This window comes from Zea mays, chromosome 6 (assembly GCF_902167145.1).
Source record: "Zea mays cultivar B73 chromosome 6, Zm-B73-REFERENCE-NAM-5.0, whole genome shotgun sequence".
NCBI lineage: Eukaryota > Viridiplantae > Streptophyta > Magnoliopsida > Poales > Poaceae > Zea > Zea mays.
Genome location: NC_050101.1, coordinates 173,609,286 through 173,634,548, shown reverse-complemented (window position 1 = coordinate 173,634,548; position 25,263 = coordinate 173,609,286). Strand labels below are relative to the sequence as shown.

Genomic DNA, 25,263 nt, shown 5'->3' with positions numbered 1-25,263 from the left:
GTCGTATTTCGGGTACCCGACCCGATAGTATCCATGAGTAAAATTTCAAACCCGAATTCATGTCCACCGGGTACGAAACCCGTGGGTATCCATACCCACGGGTCCAATTGCCATCCCTATGTGGGTGGAGCTCGCTGGTGCACGGCTGGAGGCAGTTGCAGCCTTGCAGGTGATGATGGCGTGGAACCCCAGGACGACCTCATGCAGTCCTGCTTGCATTTTGAGTGGGCCGTATTTTACTTGTTGAGCTGGACCTAGACACGTGAGAACCAGGTCGTGAAGAGATGAAGACGTATGGGACACACTGGCCATTGGATTTGCAGCGGATGGCAGTGATCGCGTGACTGCAGAGGCCAGTCGATGAGCGCGACTGCAGACAATCTTGTTCCCCGTCCGCGAGGCGCGGAGCCCCGACTCCATCGCCGGGAGCCCGGGACCCCTACGCCGCGCCGCTGCCACCAACAGCGACAGCCGAGAGGGCGAGCCGCCTGCCGCGGGGCCGCGACACGACCGGCAACCGGCCGAGGGGCGAAGCAACAGGCCAGCGTGGACGCCGATCGTGCCAAGCGCCCAGTCCCGATTCCGCCCTGTCTAACAGTACGAGACTCTAAGTCCGCCCTGGTGAGTGTGCTTCACTGCTTCTCCGGTTCTTCCCCTCGCACTGGTCCCGATGGAATCCGACGCCGAGGAGGCGGCGGCGGCGGCGGCGGTGGACCCAGGCGCTGGACGGCTGAAGGGGAGCCCGGAGCTGACTGTGGACGCGGACATGCGGGAGGTGGCGAAGAGGGCCGCGTGGAGCGTCAGTTCCTTCAAGGACGGCAACGGCGTCGCAGCCCTGCGCGACGACAACCTCGACGCCTACTGGCAGTCAGTGGCTATCGCTCATCACCATTTTTTTTTTGTTTTCTTTCAAGGTTATTAAAAAGATAAAACGTAGAACGTTTAAACAAAGTTCAAACATAGTTTTAAGCAACATATGAAAAAAACTAATATATCATAATTTCAAACAATATCATGAAATTAAATACCAAAATAAAGAGGTTAGTGGCTTACCAAAATTTCACCCATGAGCCGGATTGGACCTCAAAAATAAGGCTGGGTCCAAAAATAGCTAATGGTATAAAACACGTTGTAGTTTAGAACGTCAAAACGCTAAAACATAGTTTCAATCTCTAATTAGAGTTGTGAAACGTCGTTTAAATCGTAGTTTAATATCACTCCTTTCTTTGTCGAATTAGTTGAAGCTAGAAGGTCAGAGTTGGTGATTTGGGTTCTGCGATTTTGGTCTCAGGTCTGATGGGGCGGAGCCGCACCTGGTGAACATCCGGTTCCAGAAGAAGGTGCAGCTGCAGGTGCCTGCTTCAGTAGAGATGCTATTCTCTCTTGGCTTGTGATTCGATGGTTTTGAGATTAATCGGTTCTATGTTGCGTGGCAGCTTGTTGCTCTCTACGTGGATTTCAAGCTCGACGAGAGCTACACGCCCAGCAAGATCTCCATCCGGGCCGGGGATGGCTTCCACAACCTCAAGGTATGCTTGTTCTCCATGAGATATTGTTTTGAAGGATGTTCAAGAACTTGTCGGGTGTAGTAGATTTAAGCAAGAGTTAACATGTTGATTCGTCCGAGTTGAGTACGACAGAGAATACGAGTTTCAAAGCATGTGAAATAATCATTCTGAGGCTAAGCTTGAACTGATTTTATAAACTGTAACTAGATTGTTTTTTCCGGTATTTCGTGCCTTCTAGAAGTTAGATACAGTTAATATGACCTGGCATTTCCTGAGAGAATTGCTTCTGCATTGCAAGTACTGCTGCACTGAACTATTTGTTTGAAAATCGAAATGTTGAGCTTACTAAGTGGCAATTTTGCCATCATTTGAATATTTCCATAACATATCTCATGATTCCAGGAGATTAAAACTGTGGAGCTTGCAAAGCCAGTTGGATGGGTTCATATATCATTATCCGGGGCTGATCCACGGTATGCATTGTAACTTGAAGATGAATGGTAGTTCCCAAAATTATGAGTATACTCTCCCTTTATACATGTGGGAGGACAAAACAAATGTTTGTGGACAAAGCAAATGTGCAGACTTAAGCTAACAGCCTTGGTTTCTTGTTTTGGTTTGAGTCTATGTGTTGAATTCGAAAAGACTTGGATATCATGTCAGGTTAGTCGTCAGATACTGACAAGGTGTCGCTTAATACTGACACATTTGAGGCAGATAATACTGCATCTATAATCTCACCAGGAAAGAGTTAATATATTTTATCTAGTGAATGCTTGAAGGATTTTGTCATCGTAATAATTTAGGAAGTGAAACTGTTTTTTTTAAGTTATTGGAAGTGACACTTTGTTTAAACCTTGTACTACTTTGATTATACTTTTGTAATGTAGACATATATATTACTCTCGTTTTGGGTATGTGTATGCAGCGAAACATTCATTCACACATTTATGCTCCAAATTGCGGTTTTATCCAATCATCTGAATGGGAGGGATACTCATGTCCGACAGATCAAGATCTATGGGCCAAGACCGTAAGTTGGATATGGCTTGCATTTTTTTTGGGGGTAATACATGAGTATATCTGACTAGACCAAGATCTATGGGGGGTACATTAGAGTTAATATAGAATTAGATGCTTGTACCCATGTCATGGCATACATAGAATTTTATGTACAGTTAGAATCTTGAATTTATGCCTCTTCTTGTTTCAGGAGCCCTGTCCCCCACCAGCCGTTCCATTTCATTTCCAGGGAGTTCATCACGTACTCCACTATTAGATGACAGTGGGTGCGCAACCAGGAGAAGGAAACACTGAGGATCAGTCGGCAGCTCATGGCTCTGGATGATGGTGCGCAGTTAGGGAGTGTTTGGTTAAAAGAACCACTTCATCGAAGATGAGATGGTGCATCGTGAATCTATTGATCAAATTTGATGAGATAACCTCATTGCTCGTATTAATACTAACTAACTATGAGGTGGGGTGGTGATGGATCAACTCGTTTTATTCCACAAACTAAAAAAAATGAGAAGTGAGAAAATGATGGTCTAGCTTATTTCTCAAACTAAACACCCTATTAATCTCTTTGCCTTACTCCGTACTGTCTGTCCGGTCTTGGGCCTGTAGTAGTGGTTAAGGAGGTATAACATATTTTTGAACCTGTTTCGCAGCCTCTTTTGGCGTGCAGCGTTTGCTTGGTTGGTCCATGTCATTCTGTGCCCCTGGTGTTCAGCGCCTTAGGTTAGGGCATACAGTTTGTGGCCGGTTGCACTGTTAAACCATTGAACTTTTCGTTACGTTGGTGATGAGATTTGGTTCAGCGGTTGTGGGGGGAAAAGAGATGAGGATGGGTAGGCCACCTACCGTAGGTGCAGACGTGCAGTCCTTGCCGCAGCCGCTATCTGCAGTAGAATGAAAAAAGCTTGTATAGTTGGGAGGAGAAGTTTCCAAGTGCGAGCCGTGATCAATGCATTGCACGCAGGACTCAAACACTGGAAGCATTTGGTGCGAGTGGGAATATGTTCCTGGGCACTCTCTTGCGCCTCATTTTTAAACATTTGGCGCTGCTAATTTATTTTATTTTATACGAACACGAGTGCGATTCCATTCATAACTACGTATTGGTGCGCAATCAGCTATGCACCGACTTGCAAGATTACAATTTAGGCTAGCACACAAGTGCTACCGCACAGCTAACACATTGTTTTCCTACTATACTTACACCGTTCCGTTACACACTTGTACAGATGGACACATTACATCATTCACCGTACTAGCCGCGATCCAACAATATACACGAACGGCTCCGGACATGACCAGCTGCTCCATGGTCAGATCTTAGAAGCAGAACTTCTTTTTCTGCAGAAGGCATACACGGGGGGACAAGAATCAATTGCAGTACTAGATGGGAGTGAGTGAGTAGCTTTACCTTAAGAACAAGGTCAACAAGTTAATGATCAGACATTCAGAGAGTGGGAACGTGATAGCACACACATTTATTTATATATGTCGAAAGATGGAGTAAGAAAGAAGGGCGGGAGAACAGTGCAGTAACGTACACGGAACTTGATCAGCTCCTGCCTGTCAATGTACGCGAGCAGCTCATCCTGTCGCATCAGAGCATCGTAAAGGGCCTGCTCACGGAAGTTGGAGTAGATAGTTAAGTTCAAGGCCTTGTCAGTTTTTCCTTTCCTTTTCTCTATATGATGGAATAAGTAAGCATTATCCCAGCTAGCCTCTACAGCCTTATTCCATTTATCAGAAGAAGAAAAAAAAAGGGCTAGAGCAATATTTTTCCATGTATTCTACTGGCAGGCAGTTCTAGTTTGCACCAACCGAGATCAAAGACAGAAAGCAGCAGGTTTGAACGTACAGAACAAGCCCGTACCTTCTTCGTGGAGATCAGCTCGGCTTCCAGCGCGTCCACGCGGCGGACGGCTGCGTTGAGCAGCTCCTCCTTCTCAAACGGCATCTCGGACGGCTTCGTCTCGAGCACCTGCACCCTGCCCTCCAGCTCACCGAGCCGTCTCAGCATCGACGAGAGCACGTCCTTCTCCGTGTAGGACGGGGCAGGAGACGGAGGCCGGAACTCCTCCTTGTGCTCCTCCTCCTCTTGAGGATACTCGCCGCGGTAGTCGTCGTGCTTGCTAGACTGGCTGGAGATCCTTCTGGCCATCTTGCTCGGGACGGAACAGAGCGTGGCGAAAAGGGCCGTGATCAAGAACGTCAGCCATGCGACAGCTTGAACTCTCAGTCCTTCGAATGTGCCGTGCGTGTTTCTCGAGGGCAACGAACCTGGTGTGGAGAGTTGTAAGAGGTGCAGGGTTCGGCAATAAGTTGTAAGCTAAGCCTTCAGATTTCCTTTTTTTTATGGAAGTAAAGAATAGAAGTAATCAACCAAAGGATGTGGCTCAAAACAACATTGGTGTGAATGTAAGCACATTGACATAGGAGTTACGTTTTTTAAGGATTGATGAAGTACATCGGTAGAAAAACTTTTGTGGGGACAGACATCGACTAAAATAAACTGAACGGATGTAAAATGAAGAACAAAACTTTAGGCAAGAGATTCACAATAAAAGAAGCAATCATATAATAACACAGAATACCTGAAGAAGCTTGGAGACTACCTCTGGGAGTACCCCATCCATCATCCACAACCTTGTCTACAACAGGAATGTTTTCTTCAATAGAAGCATGAGCAACAAATGTGGAACCATGTGGCGACAATTTTGACTGTAGATAGCAATAGAGGTTACATCAATACTGGTAGTCTGGTTGGCAATAACAAAAATGGCAGTAGCATTTCAAAAAGAGTATAGACCAAGTTACTCTCCAACTTGTTTGGAGAGTGGACTGGTTAGAACCCATATTACCAAAAGCGACAGGAAAATAAAAGGGGTGTGGTACCATTTCTTGTTCAATGAATGTTTGAACAGTTATAATTTAGTGACCCTCCATGAATAATGTCTAGACTATGCCAGTAGTGTCAGTTTTTTATTCATACACTAAACTGTACAGGCTTAGCCTCTTGCCTCTTCGTGAACAGGGGTCAAAATAGGATGTGTAATCAGGTTCCTTGATGCAGTAGGAGATGTTACATCTTCCACTTCAGATCCAGACTCGGCAGATGCATCACTCCCTTTTCTCTGCTTCAGCAGAATAATGGAGTAAGTACTGACTGATGATTGAGAATGATGCATCTCGAAACTTCTACTCTCAAGAATTCATAGACTTACAGTTGGGTGATCTGGCCTAGCATAACGTATTATTTTTCCATCAATGCTGGATATGGTCACAATTTGTCTGCCGTAGTTTGCCTCGTCATTGAGGACTCTCTGGACAAATTGAAGATGCATCAAGTTAGCAACAGAACACATTGAAGTATCCCCCTTTTCTTCTTTGATATTTATTCTTGTTTTCTTTTTCATAATACTTGGTGGCTGGGGTAAAGTGACAGGATATTTTTTTTACCTTTATTATGTTGGGATCCTTCCAAGGACCTTTGTCAGATCTTTGGCAACCTTCAATACAATTGCATTTGCCACCAAGAAATTCTGGCAGTTCACTGCATGCATGCATTAAGCAGAAATTAGAATGGAAGTAATAAACAACATAAATGTACGGCACACAAAAAAAATACTAACCACTCGTCAATTATTTCGAGCAACTTATGTTGATACTTATTCCCAAGAACCTTCAAAGGAAACACTAAGTATTATCAGTATATTAAATTACACAAGATGCAATCAAATCAGTGCTTAACAAAGCATTACATACATGGATCTTGGAAGCAGTTTTTGGATCGAGGAATGATTTTATTGTGCTCCATAACATCTTGAAGCCTTGGCCAGCATTAATTATATACATCCGGCACAGTGTCTGTAATAGCATCCAAAATGCATTAGGGGTAGTAAAGTTGGGTCAAGATAAACATAGTGCCAAGAAGGAAGTATATTTCATCTTTTGAATTTTAGTCAAATTACTAATAAAAATATTCTTTGAGTATTTTTCAAAATGCTGGAACAAAAATTGTCACCCAGGACTCTTCTTAGCATCACTAACCTCTGGGTAGTTATCACTGTCGATCTTCTGTAATCGTGTGATTAATTCTCTGGCAGATTTCGAGAAGTTCTTGAAACCCTTGATTTACCAAGAAGTAAAGAACAAAGTATTAACTCTTAGCAATGTGGCTTTATATGTAAAGAACAATACTTAGCTATAATATAGTGCAGCATACCACGCCTTGCACATCCAAAATAGTAGTGGACGAATCTATGTGCTTTTTAGCAGCAATGGTGCAAGCTGGAAATTTCATCTGGAAGCACTTCTCAAATTCTTTGACATGGTATTTTACATACCGATCTAGGGTTGTCACTTGTATTAGCTTGTTTGCATCAACTTTTCCTACTAATTCTATGTAGACAGGTCTTCCCTCTTTATCTACTCCATGATAAAATTGTGGGTAATACTCTGTCACTTCATCTAACTCGGTGTAGTCAAATTCCTGAAGTATAGGACCAAGAAGGGTCAGAACACAGAAGTTACTCTGAGCAACATTGGCGATTATGGCATTATTTATGATATGCTATTTAACTTCAGTTTTACCTCTATTTTGTCGACTCCGAATTCCTTCCTCCAATTGATCATGTCTGACCACATACTCTTAGCTTTCTCAACTTCAAATTTCCGTGCTTTTAGGAACCTGCAATGCAAATGAGAATCCCAGTCAACTAGGATAGCAACCACTTTCTTCTAATCGTGGCCCCTTGAGCACATGTGCAAGGTTTAATGTGGGGCTATTGGGAAGGTATGAAAGGGGGAAAATAAAAGTAGCGTAAAGAATAAACAAAATCCTGTGAACAAGGAACTTCCTTCCTTTTGAAGGTTATTGAAAAGAAGAAAAAAAAACTGTGAATAAGAAGCGTTGTACCTTAACATCATGTGATAATCATCGTGCTGTGGTGGCAGCAAATCCTCATCAATTAAGCATTGTCGGAATGTCTCAACATCTTGAAGCTCTTTAACGTCCCTTATGTCCTTGATGGAATCCCCCCTTTCGGTCTTTTTTTTGCTTCTCCTTCTCAAGGAATGCCTGAATTTGTTCCCCGCATTAATTGCTTTTTTCTTGAAAGACCCAATCTTAGTCTTCTTATCTCCTTCTGAGTTGTCTGCATCAGATCTGCTCTCTTTCCTTTCATCGTTATGTACAAACCCTTCAAAGCCTGCAAAGATTGTCTCAATTTCCCATCTCCTAATCCAAGCAAAGAAAGTTATTTTGTTCCGTAGCAGCAGTTACTATTAGGTAGGTGGGTTAGACTAGATAGAATATTCTGCTAGCGATGAGAAGCTAGAACTGCAACCTGCCTATTAGATCAATGCTAAATCAGAGAGAGAAAGAGAGGTAGTGAGAGAAGTTAATATAGGTAGTAACATATCTTCATAGGCAAAAACAGTACATGGTAATAATAGTTGGGACATGGACTGGTCGAATGGTTTCTGAACTTATTAATTTGCACGTGTTACAACATTGTTATATGTCCATTATCTGCATTAAGTCAGGTTCCATCTTGTGGTTATCCTTGAAGGTGACCAGCTTCAAGCATAAGCTTCAGGTCCTCTAATGAGAACAGGTAAAGCTCAAGCAGTTGGTAAACGATCTACTTCTGTGTTGGGATTTCTTTCAATAACAAAAGTACGTTGGTTTTTTTCTTCTATTAAACAATAACCATGCAAGAACAATATTAAAGAAACAGAAATTCACTCCGTAAATTTGAGAGAAACAAAAATTAACAAGATGAACCAATAGCATGCGCTAATTCGTCGGAAACCAATTGATTGTGTCCCAACGGAAAGAAGCACTTCATACTCACATGGCCTAGCAAATCGGTCGAGAGGGCCTGACATCCCGTCCGCCGGCACAGGAATCCGTCCCCGGAACAAAACCCGAGCTCAGAATCGCCTGCAACTGCAACCAGCCATTTGGGAGAAAAGCACTGTGATTGATGAACCGTGCACCAAAAGAAGAAACTTTTAACTGTATTCGAAATTTCGAATAAAGTTGTTGCATAAAACTCATGAAAACACAGGGGAGGAAACAGCTCGGGAGGGGGGTTCCGTGGGGTTCTATCTTACCTGTTTCAATTTGGATTTCGGGAGCTGATGATTTTGTCCAGGAAGGAGGAGGAGGAGAGCGGCAGCCGCTCTGCTTTTCAATGGGTGGGCGTGGGGGCAGACTCCGGGAGGGTGATGCGAGAAGGAGAGGTTCCGGTCATGTCTCTGGACCCGGTTCATACACTCGTACCGGCCGAACGGTCGAGCTGCCCAAACGCGCGCATGCTCGGCCCATGGACCCGGTGCACTCAGGTGGCTCGAGCCCGTCGGGTAGGCTCGGTTACATAGGATTTTGGAGGATCTGTGGAAGCGTGTGTCGCGGCATGATTTCGGGGGACCCTCAGAACAGTGGCCGTAAACCAACCGTAGACCGCGTTCAAGGAACGTGTGCCAGTGATGTGACGCGTGGAGGAGGAGTTGGCCAGGTCAGACTGTTCGGTTGGATTGGAGGCGCTGGACAAAGGCTCTGTTTGTTTCGACTTCTGGTAGCTTATGGCCACCAAAAGCTGCTGCGGACCGTAAAACGCTCAGCTTTTCAGTCAGCTTTTATAAAATTCGTTGGGGCAAAAATCATCCAAAATCAACATAAACACATAATCGGTTGAGTCGTTGTAATAGTAGGAATCCGTCACTTTCTAGATCCTGAGCCTATGAATAACTTTATCTTCCTACACACGTAATCATAATGATACTCAGATTCTCCCCACAGCCAGATTCTCTCAACAGCCAGATTTTCAGAAAAGCTGATCAGAAAAAAGCTGAACCAAACAGGCTCAAACTCGTCTCCTGTCTGTCGCCTCGCCCTGTTGTCTCCTCAATCTGCTCTACAGCTCTGCTGATGCCTGGATGGTTCCGTCTTCAGAAATGAAAAAAATTTGGAATTAAACATGTGATGTTGAGGCATTCTTTTTCACTTTTATCCATTTAGGCCCTTTAGACTGGGATTTTTTTCACTTTTATGTCAGCGCTCTGGCTGGTGTGTAGTTATTACCTTGATATATTCAGTTGCGGCTGCTGCATGCCACGTTGTTTTTACCAAGAAGATGTAGCTAAGCTAGCATAATTTGGCTCAAATTTCGTGGCTGCAGCAAGAAGGAACCGTTTTGGCCGTACTCTATTATCTTTATGGCCTGTTCCTGAGCAGACCAAGAAAAAAATGCTAATATCAGCCGCCAGGGATAGACAGCCATGCTTACCCAGAGCTCATAGATGGTTTCACCGCGGTAATCATATATATCCATGTCTCAATCGGCACAAGAGAGTTGAACTCTAAATGAAACTATACTGTTAAAATAGCAGCAAGTTAAATTTCTTGCTGAGCTAGATGCATAGTACTACTAGCACTAGCAGTACGCAGAGATTAACTGCCAGCAGCCCAGTACAGTAGGCAGTAGCGGAGTAGCCTGCCAAGTTCCAAGTTCCATTGTGTCACTGTGTGCTCTCTTCAGCTAAAGAACAAGCAGATGAGCTAGAGGAGCTGATTGAAGCGCTCACTGTCCTGTGTCTTTCTGCCGGGGCATCAGTCAGGACAGCGACCAAACAAATGGCACATCGATGGGGGGTGGTCTCGGCACAGATGGAACATTTTGTACATGTCTACGCATCCGCGCTCCATGCATTGAACCTACGCTACCTACCTACATGAATATCTTTAGTTGTTACACTGATTGCAAAACACCCGTGAACCATGCTAAAGCAGGTTTTCGGCTGTCATTATATCATAGGGGAACGGGGTCGTTGGCAAATCGAACAAGCTTAGGTTGTAGTGTGATCTGATGAAAGCCTAAAGGACAAAAGGATTAATTAAAGAGAGCACATGCTTTGTTATAAGGTTATTAATTAATTATATATATGATAGGACCAAGCAAGGAAAGAAACGTTGTTGTGCTTTGTGGTGTGTGACCAAACTTGGCTGATTTTTTCTTCTTCACATCATGCCTTGTGGCGTTCCAGTGACCTCGTGGTTTCACTTCCACCGGGTGACTGTGACACAAACGATACAAGAGTGTAGCCGGTCGAATGGTCCAATCTCGCTTCATTGTGATGTTGACGCACCGAGTTTGGACGTATAAAAATGGCTGAATCGGCTGCGTACCTGGCAATGTGGCAGCAGCTAATTAATCTTGTCAAAGCCACCACGTAACCCTACAATAATTCATGGATTCTGCCAGCAGTGCCATATATTGGTGTTATGGCAGTTGACATTTCCTATATATATTTCTACTAGCAGTAGCCACTAGCAAAATCTCTGTCCGTTTGAACCAAGAACGGGGCTTCGAGGCATGACTGGTTCGAAACAAGTGTTTATTAAAAAAAATCAAGTGGAGATAAACAATGCGGCTGCTTGTGATTCCACGCACGCATGCATGGATTCACAAAGGCCAAGAACTTTCCATAGGGGTGGTAGTAGTAGTAGGGTAGGTGGTCGTCAGGGAATAACACGCCGCGGACCTGTTCGGCGTAATGGGAGTGGCTGCGTACAGAATCCACTACGAAATAGATTTATAGGAATAATCCCGTCCGACGAAAGAAGCGACGTTTTTTAGCGAGCGGTTTGTCTGCCGGTAGCTCGAGGAGGTTAGTGCGTCCCTGTTGATGCAGTTGTTTGCTTTAATCGTTTTCTGGGAACTCATAATGAGAATGGATGCTAATGCAGCTCGGTTTTGGAGCTGAAGACAGGCGGCTTCAGCCGCTGCCGGCGTTCTCCCTCACGCACTGGAACCAAACCAGCTTCAGTGCGGACAGTTCAGTTCGCTTGCCATTTTGCCATTTTATTTGCTTCTATACACAGATCGACGACGTTTGGCAAGCCTCAGTTGCATCTGCATTCTTTTATTTAAAGACGAATGGTAGGGACTCCGCCGGCCATTGTATAGGATCGGGCAGCAGACAGAAACGCTCGCCTAAAAAAGTTTCTTAAAAAAAAGAAAAAGAAAGAAAAAAAGGTTACGAAAAGGAGTTTAGGCACAGGCGCACAGCTGCCATGCCGGAGGTACAGCTGCTGTTGCGCACTTGCGCTTCGAGTTCAAAGGAGCAGAGCAGTTACTCCGTTCATAAAAAAAAACGAGACTCGTGATCCCATCGCTGTCAGAGGTTTATACAGATGACTCGCTGTTACTACTGTGGTGAATTTAGCTTTTCAACGAGAAGGGATCGAGATGTAGGCTTGTCAATTGTCATGATGAAGCAAGGACTGAGAGGGAGAGGTTGGTCGGTTGGAGATCTGGATCCACACCACACCATATAGGCGTAGACGAAGGAAGAAAGAGGTTAAACGCCCCAAACAAACAGCACGGGCGAGCCGGCGACACGAGGAAACGACTGGAAATGCACGTACGGTCACGGACACCCCGTTCACCACCGCAGCAGCCAGCAGGGGAGGGGCTGAGGGGCCACCAGTCCTGCCACACAGAAGGCCTGGTCCAGCCCAATGCGCCTGAATTCTCCGCCACGCGGGCCGCACCCCACTACTGTGGTGTTGCCGCGGCCCGCGGAGGGACGGCCCAGCCGACAAGGAGCTGCTGTCGGCCTCGTAGAAAACGCGTTCCCCGGCGACACCACTCTCTGTTTTTGCCTATGGTTGGTTTATGTGTACACCAATCGAAGTTATTTCACATATGCAAAAAAAATGGTACTGTTGACTTTTAGGTTCGTGAGAAAGCGAAATATTTTCAGAAACCATAATCTGTTTTAGCGGCCATTGAATGGCATTCATTCAAGCTCGTGAAGTGGTAGTCATCAACCTTATGGTTCATCCAAATAAGTAGGCACAATTTAAAGTTAAAGTTACAATACATCTCTAATATAGATATTTATTTATAGATGATGTTCGATGAGATATGGAGAAGAGAATTTTTTTTAGAAGAGGAGGTAAATGACAATCCGTTTACCGTGAATCTGCCAAACGGCGCGCGGCGGCCACACGTATCGTCCAGTACTCACCTATCTGCACGGGATTCCACGGAAACCAGAAATCACCTTGCCCGACCGCCCCAAGACGTCCATGCCCGGTGTCCGCGTGCCACCGAGTGACGCGACGAAACTGACGCGAGGGCCCAGCTCACGGACCTGTCCTGTGTCCTCCGCAGCACAGCACGACCCCATCGGCGTCACCCCGGCGACTTCTGCGTCCTCTGCCCTCCACGCTCCCCCGCTCTGCCAGGCTTCCCAGAAGATTTGGTTGATTTCCCCCCAATCCAGTGATTCCATCCCTGTTCTCCACTTCCACCGGAACCTCCCAGAGACTTCCAGAAGGCTCTAGCGACCCCCGCCGGTATCGACCTCTGCCTCTCCTTCGTGGCGGAAGATCCGGCCCTTCTCCCCCCGTCGATTACCGTCGGCCTCCTCCATTGCCGCTGGCATTAACCGTCTCTTGGTGCCTGTAGCTTTAGAGCTACCCGCGGCGAGATTCAGGAGCTGCCTGCCATGGTGAAGGACAGCGCCTACTACGATGTCCTGGGGCTCAGCGTCGACGCGTCCCCCGCCGAGATCAAGAAGGCGTATTACATTAAGGTGACCCCAACCCCCTCATCTCCTCCCGCCTCGGCCGCGCCCCCTACGGTTGCATGCTGTGACGCGCATAGGTAGCTATTGAACTCGCCTTCCTCAATTGTTTTGTTTGGGTGCCTGTGCCTGTTTTCTATTTCTTCAGGCGAAGCTGGTGCATCCGGACAAGAATCCCGGGAACCCTGACGCGGCACTCAAGTTCCAGGTAGGTTTTCCGTGTTCGATCCGTATCCGTTATGTATATATACGCCACTGACTGCCCTCGAATGCCATGTGTCCATCGGAAGATAAAAACTCCCAAACCAGCGAACATTTAGGCTATTTGGCTATAGAAGCAATTCATCAACGTTGTAAAGCTTGCTACGGTATTTTGTAGGGGTACCATAGCTTTGCAGAGTAGCGTTTATCCTTAGTTTCTCATGTGGCAGAGTTTGGTTATTAGTATCTAAAAAGACTTAGCTACGAGAATCACTGATTTTTTTTAACAGAGGATCTCCCCATTTCTATTGTTTTCATAACCGAAATACAACTGAGTTTTTGAAGATAGCATTCAGAACAGAAGGATATATCTCAATTCAAGAGACATATGACAGAATATAGGGACTGGCAGGGGGAGAGATACATGCTGATGCAAAACTTCCTCCAACGGAACACACCTGATTCAGACATATCCGCCGAAAAAAGGGGGAAGTAACCCACCAGCATCCAAGTTTTCATCCATAGGGGCCAAAACATAACCAGCTAATCAACCTGACGTGGACTTCAGAGCTGAAACTAAACCAACATGACCGGAGTCCAAAAGGTTACAAGCAAAACATTATCCCAACGATCAGCACTTAACCACATCTAGCATCGACCCTTCTATAGTTCTATCTCAGTTGCCTTGGGATGTATCATCATCTTCATCAGCATTGACAGCTCCCTCGATTTCTTCTAGTTTGATTTTGTGAATGTGATAGGATAATGTTTTTTGCTAGTTTGATTTTTATCTTTCTCCAATTTAAATCCCAAACTGTTGGCTGGTACTGTACATGCATAATCTTTGGGACGAATCAGTATCACCTTTCTATGGTTTGACTGCTACACAATATCTAATTAAACCACTTGATCTTAACAGGAACTTGGAGAGGCTTATCAAGTCCTAAGTGATCCTGGGAAAAAGGAGGCGTATGATAATTATGGAAAGGAGGGTATTCCCCAGTAAGCCATGCGTTGTTTCTGATATTTTGCAAATATTTTCTGTAAAAAGGCAGTCTGTTCATGATTATTCAGATTGAAGTGGTTTATCTGCTTTGGGGCATAGAGCATGATAGTGCTTAGGATGGATAGATACTTAGATGGCATCACAATGTGTGAGCTATAAAAGAATGCCTGTTTTAGGGAGAACAGAGAGCTGAATGCTGTTCAAAAGGTCAATTGCAATGTTAACACTCTTTTTGAAACATAATCTTTTCAAATAAAGCTACAGATGCTTCTATGAAAAAATGATGTAAATTACTTGTGACTTGTTCTGTAAATCGTTTCTTAGTTGTTTTACAACTCATTCAGGGATAACATGGTGGATCCTGCTGCTGTCTTTGGGATGCTTTTTGGAAGTGACTATTTTGAAGATTACGTTGGCCAGCTTGCTCTAGCATCTATAGCTTCAGTGGAGGTTGAGGAAAACTCAAATAGTCAAGAGGCAAGAGCAAAAGTTCAAGAAAAGATAAAAGTATGTTTTTTTCCTGCTGTTTTTTTCCTGAATCATTTGCATCTGGAGTATTGTTCGATTTAGGATCCACATTGTCGCTTATAAGCTGAACTTAATTAACTTTGCTACGGTGCAGGAATTACAAAGAGAAAGAGAACAAAAGCTTACTCAGAGTCTGAAGGACCGACTTCAATCATATGTAGATGGGAGAAATGATGAATTTGTGAGCTATGCAAGCGCAGAAGCTAGGCGTTTATCCGAAGCAGGTACATCATGCTATTATCTATTTGTTAGGTGTGATTTTTTTCCCAAGGGCACATCATCTTCTGCAAGACTCTTGCTCTTACAAATACTTGATTCTAATTTTATTCATAGTCTGGTAGACACAATAAATTTAGTTTCTTTCGAATAGATTATATCTTCATATGCGCGGCAAGCAATGATGGTGGTCCCCTAATGTATTTATTTTATACCTTGAAGCATATGACATTTCAGTATTGGCTTTCCAAGTTTTAAACTTGTCTCAAACAAAAATTTCAGCATTTGGCGAGGCTATGCTTCACACCATTGGTTATATTTATGTCCGGCAAGCAGCAAGAGAACTCGGGAAAAGTAGAATTTACATGGGTGTACCTTTTATAGCTGAATGGGTTAGAGACAAAGGACACCACATTAAATCACAGGTTAATGCTGCTTCAGGTACTTTTCAAGGACACCCTTTAGCGCTTTGCTTGATCCACGTGTGGTCTCATCGCCGGTAACGGGTTTCCGTTGTAGGTGCTATTTCTCTAATACAACTTCAAGAAGGGATGAAAAAGATGGAGGGGAGTGAGGACAGCGAGGAGCAACTTATGAAGAGTTTTGAGGAGAAAAAAGATGCCATGCTCAGCTCGCTTTGGAAAATCAATGTGGTTGATATCGAGTCCACGCTCTCACGTGTCTGCCAAGCAGTAAGTCCTGCGTGGCCCTAGAGTTCTTGGGTTAAAGATCACACGTACTTGCCGCTATGCGTTATTGACTTTTAGAAATTGTGATCTTTTGGTATTTCAGGTTCTGAGAGATAGCATGGTCTCCAAAGATGTCCTGAAGCTGCGAGCCAAAGCGTTGAAAAAGCTCGGAACGATATTCCAAGTAAGGTTTTGTTTCATTATTTGTATTTTCCGCTGCACCATCACTTTTTCCTCCTCCCACCCCCACCCTCCCCACACACACAAAAAAAGTTCGAGGGTCATGAGCTTTGGACTAATATGTTTATGTGACACCTTGTTTCCGGCGCCAGTGGATTCAGTGCTTAACTAACAGTTTCTGTGTGAATTCAGGGCGCAGAGTCTATGTACCGTCGTGAAAACAGCCTGCGCGTTGAAACGAGCACAGACCAACAAGCCGCTTCGTCACACTGAAGCCACCTGTGGACCACCGTGTAGGAATGGATTTGGTGTTTTGTGTGTGTGTGTGGCTTTCTTCTTTGTTTGTAATTGTGTATGCTATATTAATTTTCTTGTAGAAGATGTGAAACATTTAACACAAAGATTTTAACTGCTATTGATGCAGAAATATAACCTGCAGCTGCCTTTTTTCTTTCTTGATGGTAGAATTGTATTTGTACACTTATTTGCCAAGTGTGTTGGCTTCATTGTTCACTATACTCGCTGATGTCGCCGTGGTTCAGCGCCTTTTGTGTCTCATCAGATTGGTGCCGGCGTGCGGCCGGCACGCTGTCGCGGCGCATGTTGCAGCGACCTTATCTTCTGGCAGCCTCACGAGTGCGTGATGCTGCTCTGCTCGGCCCGTCGCCCGTGCTGCTGTGCTGGACACTGGTAGCTTAGGCGAGGCTGTGTCGACTGCGAGGGGAGAACGGCAACGGCACACACAGACAGGGTTCGCGCTCAAGTCCTGCTGCCTGCTGAGCGGGATCAGCGGACGGCAGGGGCCTCGCGCGGAGCCGAGGACGAGGAGTGAAGCCCGCGCGCGACAGATGGCAGTGCAAGTAGCGGTGCAAAGCTGTCGCCACGTCAAGTTCAGGGCTTGCTCTACTTGCAGCGAGCTAAGCTCCATCGTGTCTATACTTGTCTCACCTCATCGTGTCATAAATAGCCCCACGTAACGTAATTGGCCGCACATGAGGCTGAGCTGGCCCAAAAATGATGCCCGCAAAAGTAGGCCTTCACCTTCCAAAGGCGGCCCATTCATCCTCCCCCCCTGCAGCAGCATAGTAGTAGTAGCCTGTGGAAATGGAAACGGCTCGTCGCGTAACTGTGGCCACTAAGTCAATAACAGTGAAGCCATCCAATTTGTCCTTGTCGATCCGACGAGCGAGCACCCCCCCCCTCCAATCCTAGGACTGACGTGATGACCTTGCCGAAAGGGACGCTGCCGGGCAGCTAGCCAGAGTGAGGATGAGGATTCGCCCACAAGCCAGCGGTGTCTTCTTTAACAACGGGGAAGTGTGCTGCAAGCATCATCCGTCCGTCCGTCCGTCCGTCGCCGACGATAGTAAACCAATAGTGGCGGCTGGTTTGATCAGCAGGACATATGGTCGGCTCCATATTTGGTTTGAATATTTTCTCCATCGCCCTGCCTTGCAGTGCAGGAGAAGAGAGCGCTGCTGCTGCTGCTTCTGCTACCACCACCACCACCTTTCCATTCCACAGTTCCACTTCGGTTTCGTGAGACACAAATCAGGACAAAAGGGTAAAAGCGCGACAGCAACCGGCGTTAACGTAAACTAGCAAGAACCGTTCACAACCGGCCAACTCCTGCACGTACTCACTCCATCCAGCACGAGGGGAGAGAGCGAGAAGAAATATCAGTGGAGTGAAATATCAGGCAGGCCGTGAGCGTGAGGGGAGTAAAAAAAAATCGAGGACAGGTGCGACAGGTGCTTTCTGTGGTACTCCGCCTACAAGTGAAGTTCGTGTCACAAGGGAAATAAAACAACTGCAGGTTTAATTTATTCTTTACAAAAAAGGAAACACCTTTTGTATATTGTATATATTGTAGTACACAATAATCCCGTATGTACGTACCATTGGCTTATGTTCCTCCGACCGAGCAGGAGCAGAGTATACAGAAAAGGTAGAGAAAGATAGAAAGAGTGTGTGTGTGTGTATCATTCATGGGCTAGAGAGAAATTAACATATTGGTTACTACGTACAATCCCTAATCTTCCAAATGACGTAGGGGGAATGGATGGATGGATGGATAATTCAGGGAGGGAGGAAAGGCAAAGGCAAAGGCAGAGACGAACGAAGGGCCAAAAACAAAAGCGGGAGGAAGAGGATCAGAAGTATTCCAAGCCGAAGTCGAGATGCGCCAGGCTCTGCTCCTGGCCGCAGGGCAGCAAGAACCTATGATGCAGCGCGTCGTCGTCCGCGGCGGCTTGCCCCGCGCTCCGCTGCTCCAGCTCCGTGTACGGCTCCGGCTTGGCCCAGTGCAGCACCTCGCCGTCGAGCACGGCGGCGGCGGCATTGCCCATCTCCGCGCCGTTCCCCCAGTTGCTGCTGTTGCTGGAGCTCTCCCCGTATCCCAGGTTCTCCGACACGTCCAGCACGCTGCTGTAGTCGGCCACGAACCCGCCGTCGTCCGCCGACGCCTTGCCGGCGGCGGCGTCGTACGGGCCGCCGTACAATGCCGCCACGCCGCCGCCGCCGCTCAGGTCGAAGCCGAAGTCGACCACAGGGAACGGGTCGAACACGGCCGCCGCCGGCTGCTTGCTCTGCTGCGCCAGGCCGTCGGCGTCGGCGCCGGCGCCGGCTCCTCCGGGCTCACGGTCGTGGTCTCGAGCGTCCGGCAGCGCCGCGCTCGCCTCCGCCGCGGCGACTGGCTTGTGCGTGGCCGGGTCGATGCCGCGCTGCCGGAGCTTCTTCTTCAGGCAGCTGTTCCAGAAGTTCTTGATCTCGTTGTCCGTCCGCCCCGGCAAGTGCGACGCGATCTGCGACCACCTGCATGCGTGGATCAATTCGCTTATTAGTCAGTAAGGCGCTGCCAATGGACAATGAAATGATAAATTGATAATGCTAGCTATCTCCCCCCCCCCGCGGCCTCCGCCCGCATTGCGGACGCGCGGGAGATGGATTCATTCGAGGCTGGAATTGGATGAACGGAACGCATTGCCTCGGCTGTCACCGTACCCACCTGTTCCCCAGGATCTCGTGGAGCGCGACGATGAGGTCCTCCTCCTGCTGCGAGAAGCTGCCGCGCTTGAGGTCGGGGCGGAGGTAGTTGATCCACCGCAGGCGGCAGCTCTTGCCGCAGCGCTGCAGCCCTGCACGCCACCACAAGACAATTCAGGCAAGCTAGGCGCGGGATGGATATGTGCTGCACTCCCCATGTCAGTGTGGGAGGAAGACCACGAGACGACAGACTGATGGATACAACAGTGAGAGTTGCAGCTCTGCTTGCCTGCGAGCTTGGGGACAGTGCTCCAGCAGCCGACGCCGTGTCGGATGATGTGATTGTACAGCTTCTCGTCTTCCTCGGGCGACCAGAGCCCCTTGCGGAGCTTGGGCTGCACGCCGCCGCCGCCACCGCCGCCGCAGGAGAGCCGTCCCATTCTCCCTCTCCCTCCCTCCCGCGCTAGCAGCTAGCTAGCTCTCGACGATCTGCCTGCCCCGACGACGACGGCGACAAATTAAGAGACTGGGTGGGCAACGTCGTCGTCGATCGACCCGCTGCTGCCACTTGCAATGGCGATCGGTGTCTGCTTGTGGCTAGCTCTGTGTATGGGCGTGGGGGGGTATATATGAGGAAGCGTGCGTACCAAGAACCAGCTGCAGCCCGCAGCCCTGGCCACACCACACTACACTCTCTGGTCTGGTGTGAGGTGAGGTGAGAGACGAGCAAGGTGAGGCAGCGATCAAGTGGGTTCTAAGCAAGGTGCGGTGCGGGCTCGCGCGCGCCAATGAATTGGAGCTCAAGATACCTCGGCTCGCTCCCGTTTCTGAGAGATGGTGGGCGGCCTAAAAATAGTGCGCCGTGCCCGTGCGTGCTGCTGGACGAGGGGAGGGGAGGAGAGAGAGAGAGAGAGAGAGAGAGAGAGAGAGAGAGAGAGAGAGAGAGAGAGAGAGAGAGAGAGAGAGAGAGAGAGAGAGAGAGAGAGAGAGAGAGAGAGAGAGAGAGAGAGAGAGAGAGAGAGAGAGAGAGAGAGAGAGAGAGAGAGAGAGAGAGAGAGAGAGAGAGAGAGAGAGAGAGAGAGAGAGAGAGAGAGAGAGAGAGAGAGAGAGCTTTCCTGGCTCGCAACGGCAACGGCAACGGCAACGGAGAGAGAAAGAGAGCAACTCATCCCGTTCTCCCTTAAAATTAACACGGCGTTAGTTGGCGACATGACCTCTGCGTCAGTAGTAGTAGTACATCTTCCCTCCCTTTCTCGCCATCCTGTTACGAGTGACTAAACACTGCTTATGGAAACTGTGGAAAGGCAGCCATGAATGCGGCCGTGGACTCGCGGGCCGGGCTAGGTATAATTAATCGCGACCACGCCGTGTGGCTGTGGTCGACCGCGCGCGTCGTCACGTTGCCTTTTCCTCTGCGCGCTGGTCCACTGTGCAAACGGGGCGGGAGCCGGCCACGGCCAGCCAAAGCAGCCAGGCCCGATCGGATCGGATCGGCTACTAATCACTCTTGCGTTGGGCTAGCTAGCTATAGCTGGCTAATCACGTCGCTAATCCCGATCGGCCTCACCAATCACGTCCCAGTTAAATGGCCATGGCCTGATGGCCTGCCTCTGCCTGCCCTGCCGACCTCCGCGTCCCATCCTGTCCGCACGTCACCCCTGAACAGCAGCAACCAACACCATGTTACACGTATGGCCTCCATCTTGCGCTACTGATACGGAGATTTTGTCCGTCAGATTCCGACGTGGTAAGTTTTTTTAATATATAAAAAAAAAATAGAACGGGTGATCGCCGGTGTCTGCCCCGTCAATCCGCCGATAGCGGCCGCCGCCGACGGTTGGGGTTGCACTATCGTTGGAGAAGAAATTGGGGGCCGTCCGTGACTCACCGCAGCCTCAGCTCCTCAGCTCATGCTACGCTGCAGGAGTATCATCAGTCGTTTTTTACGGGTGGAGGCAGTGACGACAGCGGATTTTAACAGCTCGCCTTCTCTCGATCTCCCGCCTGCGCACTAGTAGTACTGCAGTGGATCCGATCTGTTCTGACAGTAACACACATACTAGAACTACTACTGGTGGGTTCGCTTTCGGTTACCAGTGTGTTGCTAGGTGTACAGTGTACTCAAGCAAAGGACTAACACATGTCATTCTCGCTAATGACATCCTCGCTGTAGCTGAGAAGGAGAGGAGGAAACAAAACTGACAGGAAAGGCGCGTACGTACGTAGGTACTATGGCTGTGTGTGTGAATCGTGCTCGATACTACGTACGTACGTACTGGTACTGCCTGTAACTCGTGTGTCCAGTCCACTGTACCAGCAGCTGGTCCCTTCGATACTGATGTCCACTGTATCTACGACTACGAAGCAGAAAATAAAGGCTCAAAACCTGAACAGAAAGTTGCCGAGTACTAGTACTGCAACGTGAGAGAGATACATGCAGTACGGTTACAGTTTACTTTGGCTTGGGGTTGGGGCGTTGAGTGGAGCCATGCGGTGCAGACAAGAAAACGAGACAACAGGGGGGGCAGCACGGTCTCCTGAGGGCCCCATCAGATCCGAGGGCGGAACGAAGAACAGCTCCAGCAATCTCTATCCTATTTTATATCTCATCCTTTATTTCAAACTCTCTGATCCTTGTGCTCCAAGGGAAAAGGAGGCCTGTGCGCGTGCGTACAGTACAGTCGTACACAGACGACAGTAGTGTGCGTGATCACACAGGCAGGAGGAGTACACAGGCAGGAGTACAGTAGATAGAAGGGTGTGTTGGATATACGATCACAGGCGCGCGCGGGCACATAAATCAGCCGCACGCCGCGCACGGTCGATCGAGTCGCCTGCACTGTACGGCACACCGATGGATGTGTCCAGTCCAGCGTTCCGGCCGGCCAGCACAAAACGGCAGCGGCGCGGCACGGCACCAGGTCAAAAAGCTGCTGCTGCACGTTGAAAGATGGCGTTGAAGTTTTCGTTTTGGCACGCACACGCACGGATCGTTTTGCGGGTACGTAGTAGGTCCGCCGGCCGGCCACATTTCTGGTGGCGGCGGCAACAGTCAACCGTTTTCTCGTTGCAGACCGTACGTGGTCCGGCCGTGCACGGATCCAAGTTTTAGAAGAAGTCAAGAAACTAAAAACACGCCGCGTGGGACCAGGACGTTGATATGTACAGAGAGCTCGCAACCGATCGGACCTAACTAGCGCGCGCGTAGTGTGTACGTACGTAGCTAGATGCATCTGCCATGGTGCAGTGCAGGTACGTACGTAGCTTGCGGAGCAACGGCGAATGATAGCGCCGCCTACTGGCTGCCACTAGCACTAGCTACTACTAGCACTACTAGCCGAGAGTACATGTACACGCCCGAGAGGTGACTTGCGAACGCCACAAAGCCCACGACACGACCACAGTGGGGATCGGAGGAGGCGTGAGTTGGAGAAAGCGAGCCTACCCAGTAGTAAGGCAGTAAGTAACCCCAGTACTCCAGTACCCAGCCAGCAGCTATAGCAGCCAGGGGCATATGCACGCTCTCCCGCCGTCCGAGCGTCGTACTCGTACCGTACCACACGCGGCCCGGCTGTGCGTGATGCATGGAGCTATCGTTAAGCCGTTAGGTGGCCGGTCGCGGCCCCCGTCCGGCCGGGCCGGGCACGGCCACTCGCTCGTGCGGTCGTGGTACGTACGCGACAGGCCCAAGGGGCATGCATGCACGCACGCCGATCGCTTTGCCTTCCAGCTTGTTGGTCGGTCCAGGAATCGGACGATGGATGGATAGATCAGCTGGTAATACACGCGTACGAGGTACGACAGCGCTGCCCTGCTTCCTGCTACTCTCGCGCGCTCGCATGTTCGTGCGAAACCGACGTGCATGTGTATTTGCATATATATGACTCATATTAGCTAGGGTAGGGTATGCATGCACACTCCATTACTGCTACATGCCAATTGCCAATCCGGCTCAATATCTTAGGGACAACTGCAAAATGCGTGCAATATTCGTCATATGCTTGCATGCACGATGCTGTCAATTGTCAAACTTGCTTCATCCTCCATTCCTCCATATGCACTTCCATTCCATGCACATATGTATAGAGCTAGGCTTGCATGCATGCGTTTGCGGCTCGTCCTGTTTTGCTTTTTTGGCGAAGCCTCAAGCTCTAGCTACTCGATCCTCCACACATGACCAAGCAGCTGGTAGTAGGCGGGCTTTCGTTGTCCCATCAAGCTGTGCCTGTGCACGCAGTAGCGGTTACGCGCAGCAGTACACAGTGCGTTATTGTTGTGCGCCATTTTCCAAACCAACCAAACAAACAAACAATAAAAAGAAACGAAAAGGGCTAGGGCATGCACGCACGGCGAGAAGCAACGGGGGATCAGTCGTTGCCACTACTGCTGCCCACTGATGGATGCTTTTAATTAAAAAGCTCATGTGTGCTAATCATCTCGCCCAAACGTGTAAGCTGTCGGTTATACTGACCGGTATGAGTGCTTCTACTCATGGGCAAATAAATGACTCCCCTCACCACGACTAGAGCGCACGACCTACTGCTACTAGTCAGATCGACGCAGGCGCCTGCAAATGATCCGGAACTAATTCATCGCGGCCTTAACGTTACTACATGCATATATGTCACCGTACCTATATATTTGTCGGCACACACCTACTGTATTCAAAATAATGTTACAGCTTCTTCACAAGAGTACGTACGTCTAGCATATATGGTAATCAAACTTTTCCTTGCATTTGACTATGTGTGTATAGAATTGAAAACATTATTATATAATATACTACCTCTATTTTTTTATTTGACGTTTCTATTGTCGAGTATAAAAATAGAGGTAGTACTAGCATATATCCCGTGCTAATGTTATGACCCCAGAGATGAGAGGGGGTCGACCGCGACAACACAGAGTGAGAGGGAGGGGCTGCAGGAGCGGCACGGGAGTGATGAGAGATAATCTAAATAATATTGTCTATTGGATTTAAGTGAGTAATGGACAAGGGGTTATCCACCAATTCTGAATCGTTGATTTCCATGGCGTGTTGAGTCTGGGTTCAATTTGTTTAGGGCTTGTTCGGTTATTCCCAATACACATGGATTGGATGGGATTGGAAAAAATTGTGAAGACGTTTGACTTGTCTGGGATTCAAACCCATCAAATCCCACTCAATCCACATGGATTGAGAGCTAACCGAACAAGCCCTTAATTGGTGTATTTAGTGGAGGTTACGAGTGCCGAGATGATTTGATTTGGTGGGGTTTTACAAAGTTTAAACGTGATGTCGTCGTATATAGGAGGATGATAGGAGTTGCTATTTCCATTTAAAAAACGTTCTTTTATAGATATTCTAGTTATTGCTAGTCCAATTGATTTAATGTTGACCGTGTTAATAATATCCTGCCAGATGGACTCGTATTTTCGAATGGAGAAAAAGTGCGTACGTAGAAGATATGTATATGTTATAATGACTAGACTACGTCGTATCCCGAATCTACGGGAACACGTAGAATTGCCACTCGATTAGTCTCTACAAATGCATGTCCCTATTGTAGACAAAAAGATCCCTGCTAGAATCTTACTCGAGTCCCTGATCTTGACTTGCCTCCTCTAGAAAGGAAAGGGGGGAGAAGGTGAAAAGGAAAGCATAAAAAAAGGGAGGGAGGAGCATGCATCATGTTGGCTCCTCTTTGAAGTTATGCAAACTAATAGACACCTCCATATATACATGTACACACACACTTAGAGTTGCATGCATATATATTATATATAGTGTACATAAATATCAAATTCACAATCATATAAAACTATAAATACGAGCAGCCACATGTTGGGCGTTTACGAGCCCATGGCGACGGAGGTTGGTGCGCGGGTGCCATGCCGTCGCCATCACAACAGATAGCGTGACGTGCACTTGCCTTGTGTGAGTAACCCGGCATGATTAAGCCGTTGGGTATAGGCGTTCGTTCAAGCCATGCGAAACCGAACCGAACCGTGCATGCACTGATGAAGCAAAGCTATAGCTGTCCACCTAATTTAATTAGCCTAGCCTTTTTTTTGTTCCTACAAAGGATATGGCTAGCTACAAGTATCATCCCTGATTTTTCCCCCTTCCTTTGGAGATAAAAACCACGCTTCATGGGGTTTTTTTTGTCGAGAGTTAGTACTACTAAATTAAATTTGACCTGCGCAGTCTTTTTCAGTGATGGATAGACCGTGTATTTTATTGGGTGTAGGCAGTCAATCTAGAAGGGGAATCAAATTCAGGGGGCGATGCTTCGACCGGCCGGTCGGTCTTTACCGACAAATAATTCATGAGGCGATTTGATTTGGCCCACTG

The 25,263-nt window shown here is 47.7% G+C and overlaps 4 protein-coding genes across 4 annotated transcripts; 2 read left to right on the top strand and 2 right to left on the bottom strand.

Annotated features, from left to right (window-relative positions):
• The first annotated feature begins 337 nt into the window (after positions 1 to 337).
• LOC100502261 (Anaphase-promoting complex subunit 10) lies at positions 338 to 3,168 on the top strand. Its single transcript, NM_001196738.1, has 6 exons — positions 338 to 867; positions 1,292 to 1,352; positions 1,437 to 1,529; positions 1,911 to 1,981; positions 2,437 to 2,541; positions 2,722 to 3,168. The coding sequence occupies exons 1-6, from the start codon at positions 671 to 673 to the stop codon at positions 2,789 to 2,791; spliced, it is 597 nt and encodes a 198-aa protein (NP_001183667.1). The 5' UTR covers positions 338 to 670; the 3' UTR covers positions 2,792 to 3,168.
• A 367-nt stretch (positions 3,169 to 3,535) lies between these two features.
• LOC100274573 (Putative CRAL/TRIO domain containing, Sec14p-like phosphatidylinositol transfer family protein) lies at positions 3,536 to 9,944 on the bottom strand. Its single transcript, XM_008651728.4, has 15 exons — positions 8,643 to 9,944; positions 8,381 to 8,475; positions 7,441 to 7,732; positions 7,116 to 7,212; positions 6,748 to 7,014; positions 6,573 to 6,650; positions 6,288 to 6,389; positions 6,155 to 6,204; positions 5,982 to 6,075; positions 5,747 to 5,845; positions 5,543 to 5,656; positions 5,117 to 5,243; positions 4,396 to 4,802; positions 4,067 to 4,141; positions 3,536 to 3,866 (listed from the first exon to the last, which is right to left on the bottom strand). Exons 2-15 carry the CDS (start codon positions 8,412 to 8,414, stop codon positions 3,846 to 3,848), a joined length of 1,857 nt encoding a protein of 618 aa, XP_008649950.1. The 5' UTR covers positions 8,415 to 8,475; positions 8,643 to 9,944; the 3' UTR covers positions 3,536 to 3,845.
• A 2,713-nt stretch (positions 9,945 to 12,657) lies between these two features.
• Positions 12,658 to 16,395, top strand: LOC100273210 (uncharacterized). Its single transcript, NM_001360223.1, has 10 exons — positions 12,658 to 12,894; positions 13,007 to 13,133; positions 13,273 to 13,332; positions 14,245 to 14,327; positions 14,676 to 14,838; positions 14,954 to 15,083; positions 15,358 to 15,516; positions 15,595 to 15,767; positions 15,868 to 15,948; positions 16,137 to 16,395. The coding sequence occupies exons 2-10, from the start codon at positions 13,047 to 13,049 to the stop codon at positions 16,215 to 16,217; spliced, it is 1,017 nt and encodes a 338-aa protein (NP_001347152.1). The 5' UTR covers positions 12,658 to 12,894; positions 13,007 to 13,046; the 3' UTR covers positions 16,218 to 16,395.
• Positions 16,396 to 17,748: 1,353 nt separating this feature from the next.
• On the bottom strand, positions 17,749 to 19,519 carry LOC100382234 (uncharacterized). Its single transcript, NM_001174989.1, has 3 exons — positions 19,219 to 19,519; positions 18,952 to 19,081; positions 17,749 to 18,758 (listed from the first exon to the last, which is right to left on the bottom strand). Exons 1-3 carry the CDS (start codon positions 19,367 to 19,369, stop codon positions 18,098 to 18,100), a joined length of 942 nt encoding a protein of 313 aa, NP_001168460.1. The 5' UTR covers positions 19,370 to 19,519; the 3' UTR covers positions 17,749 to 18,097.
• Positions 19,520 to 25,263: the final 5,744 nt, after the last annotated feature.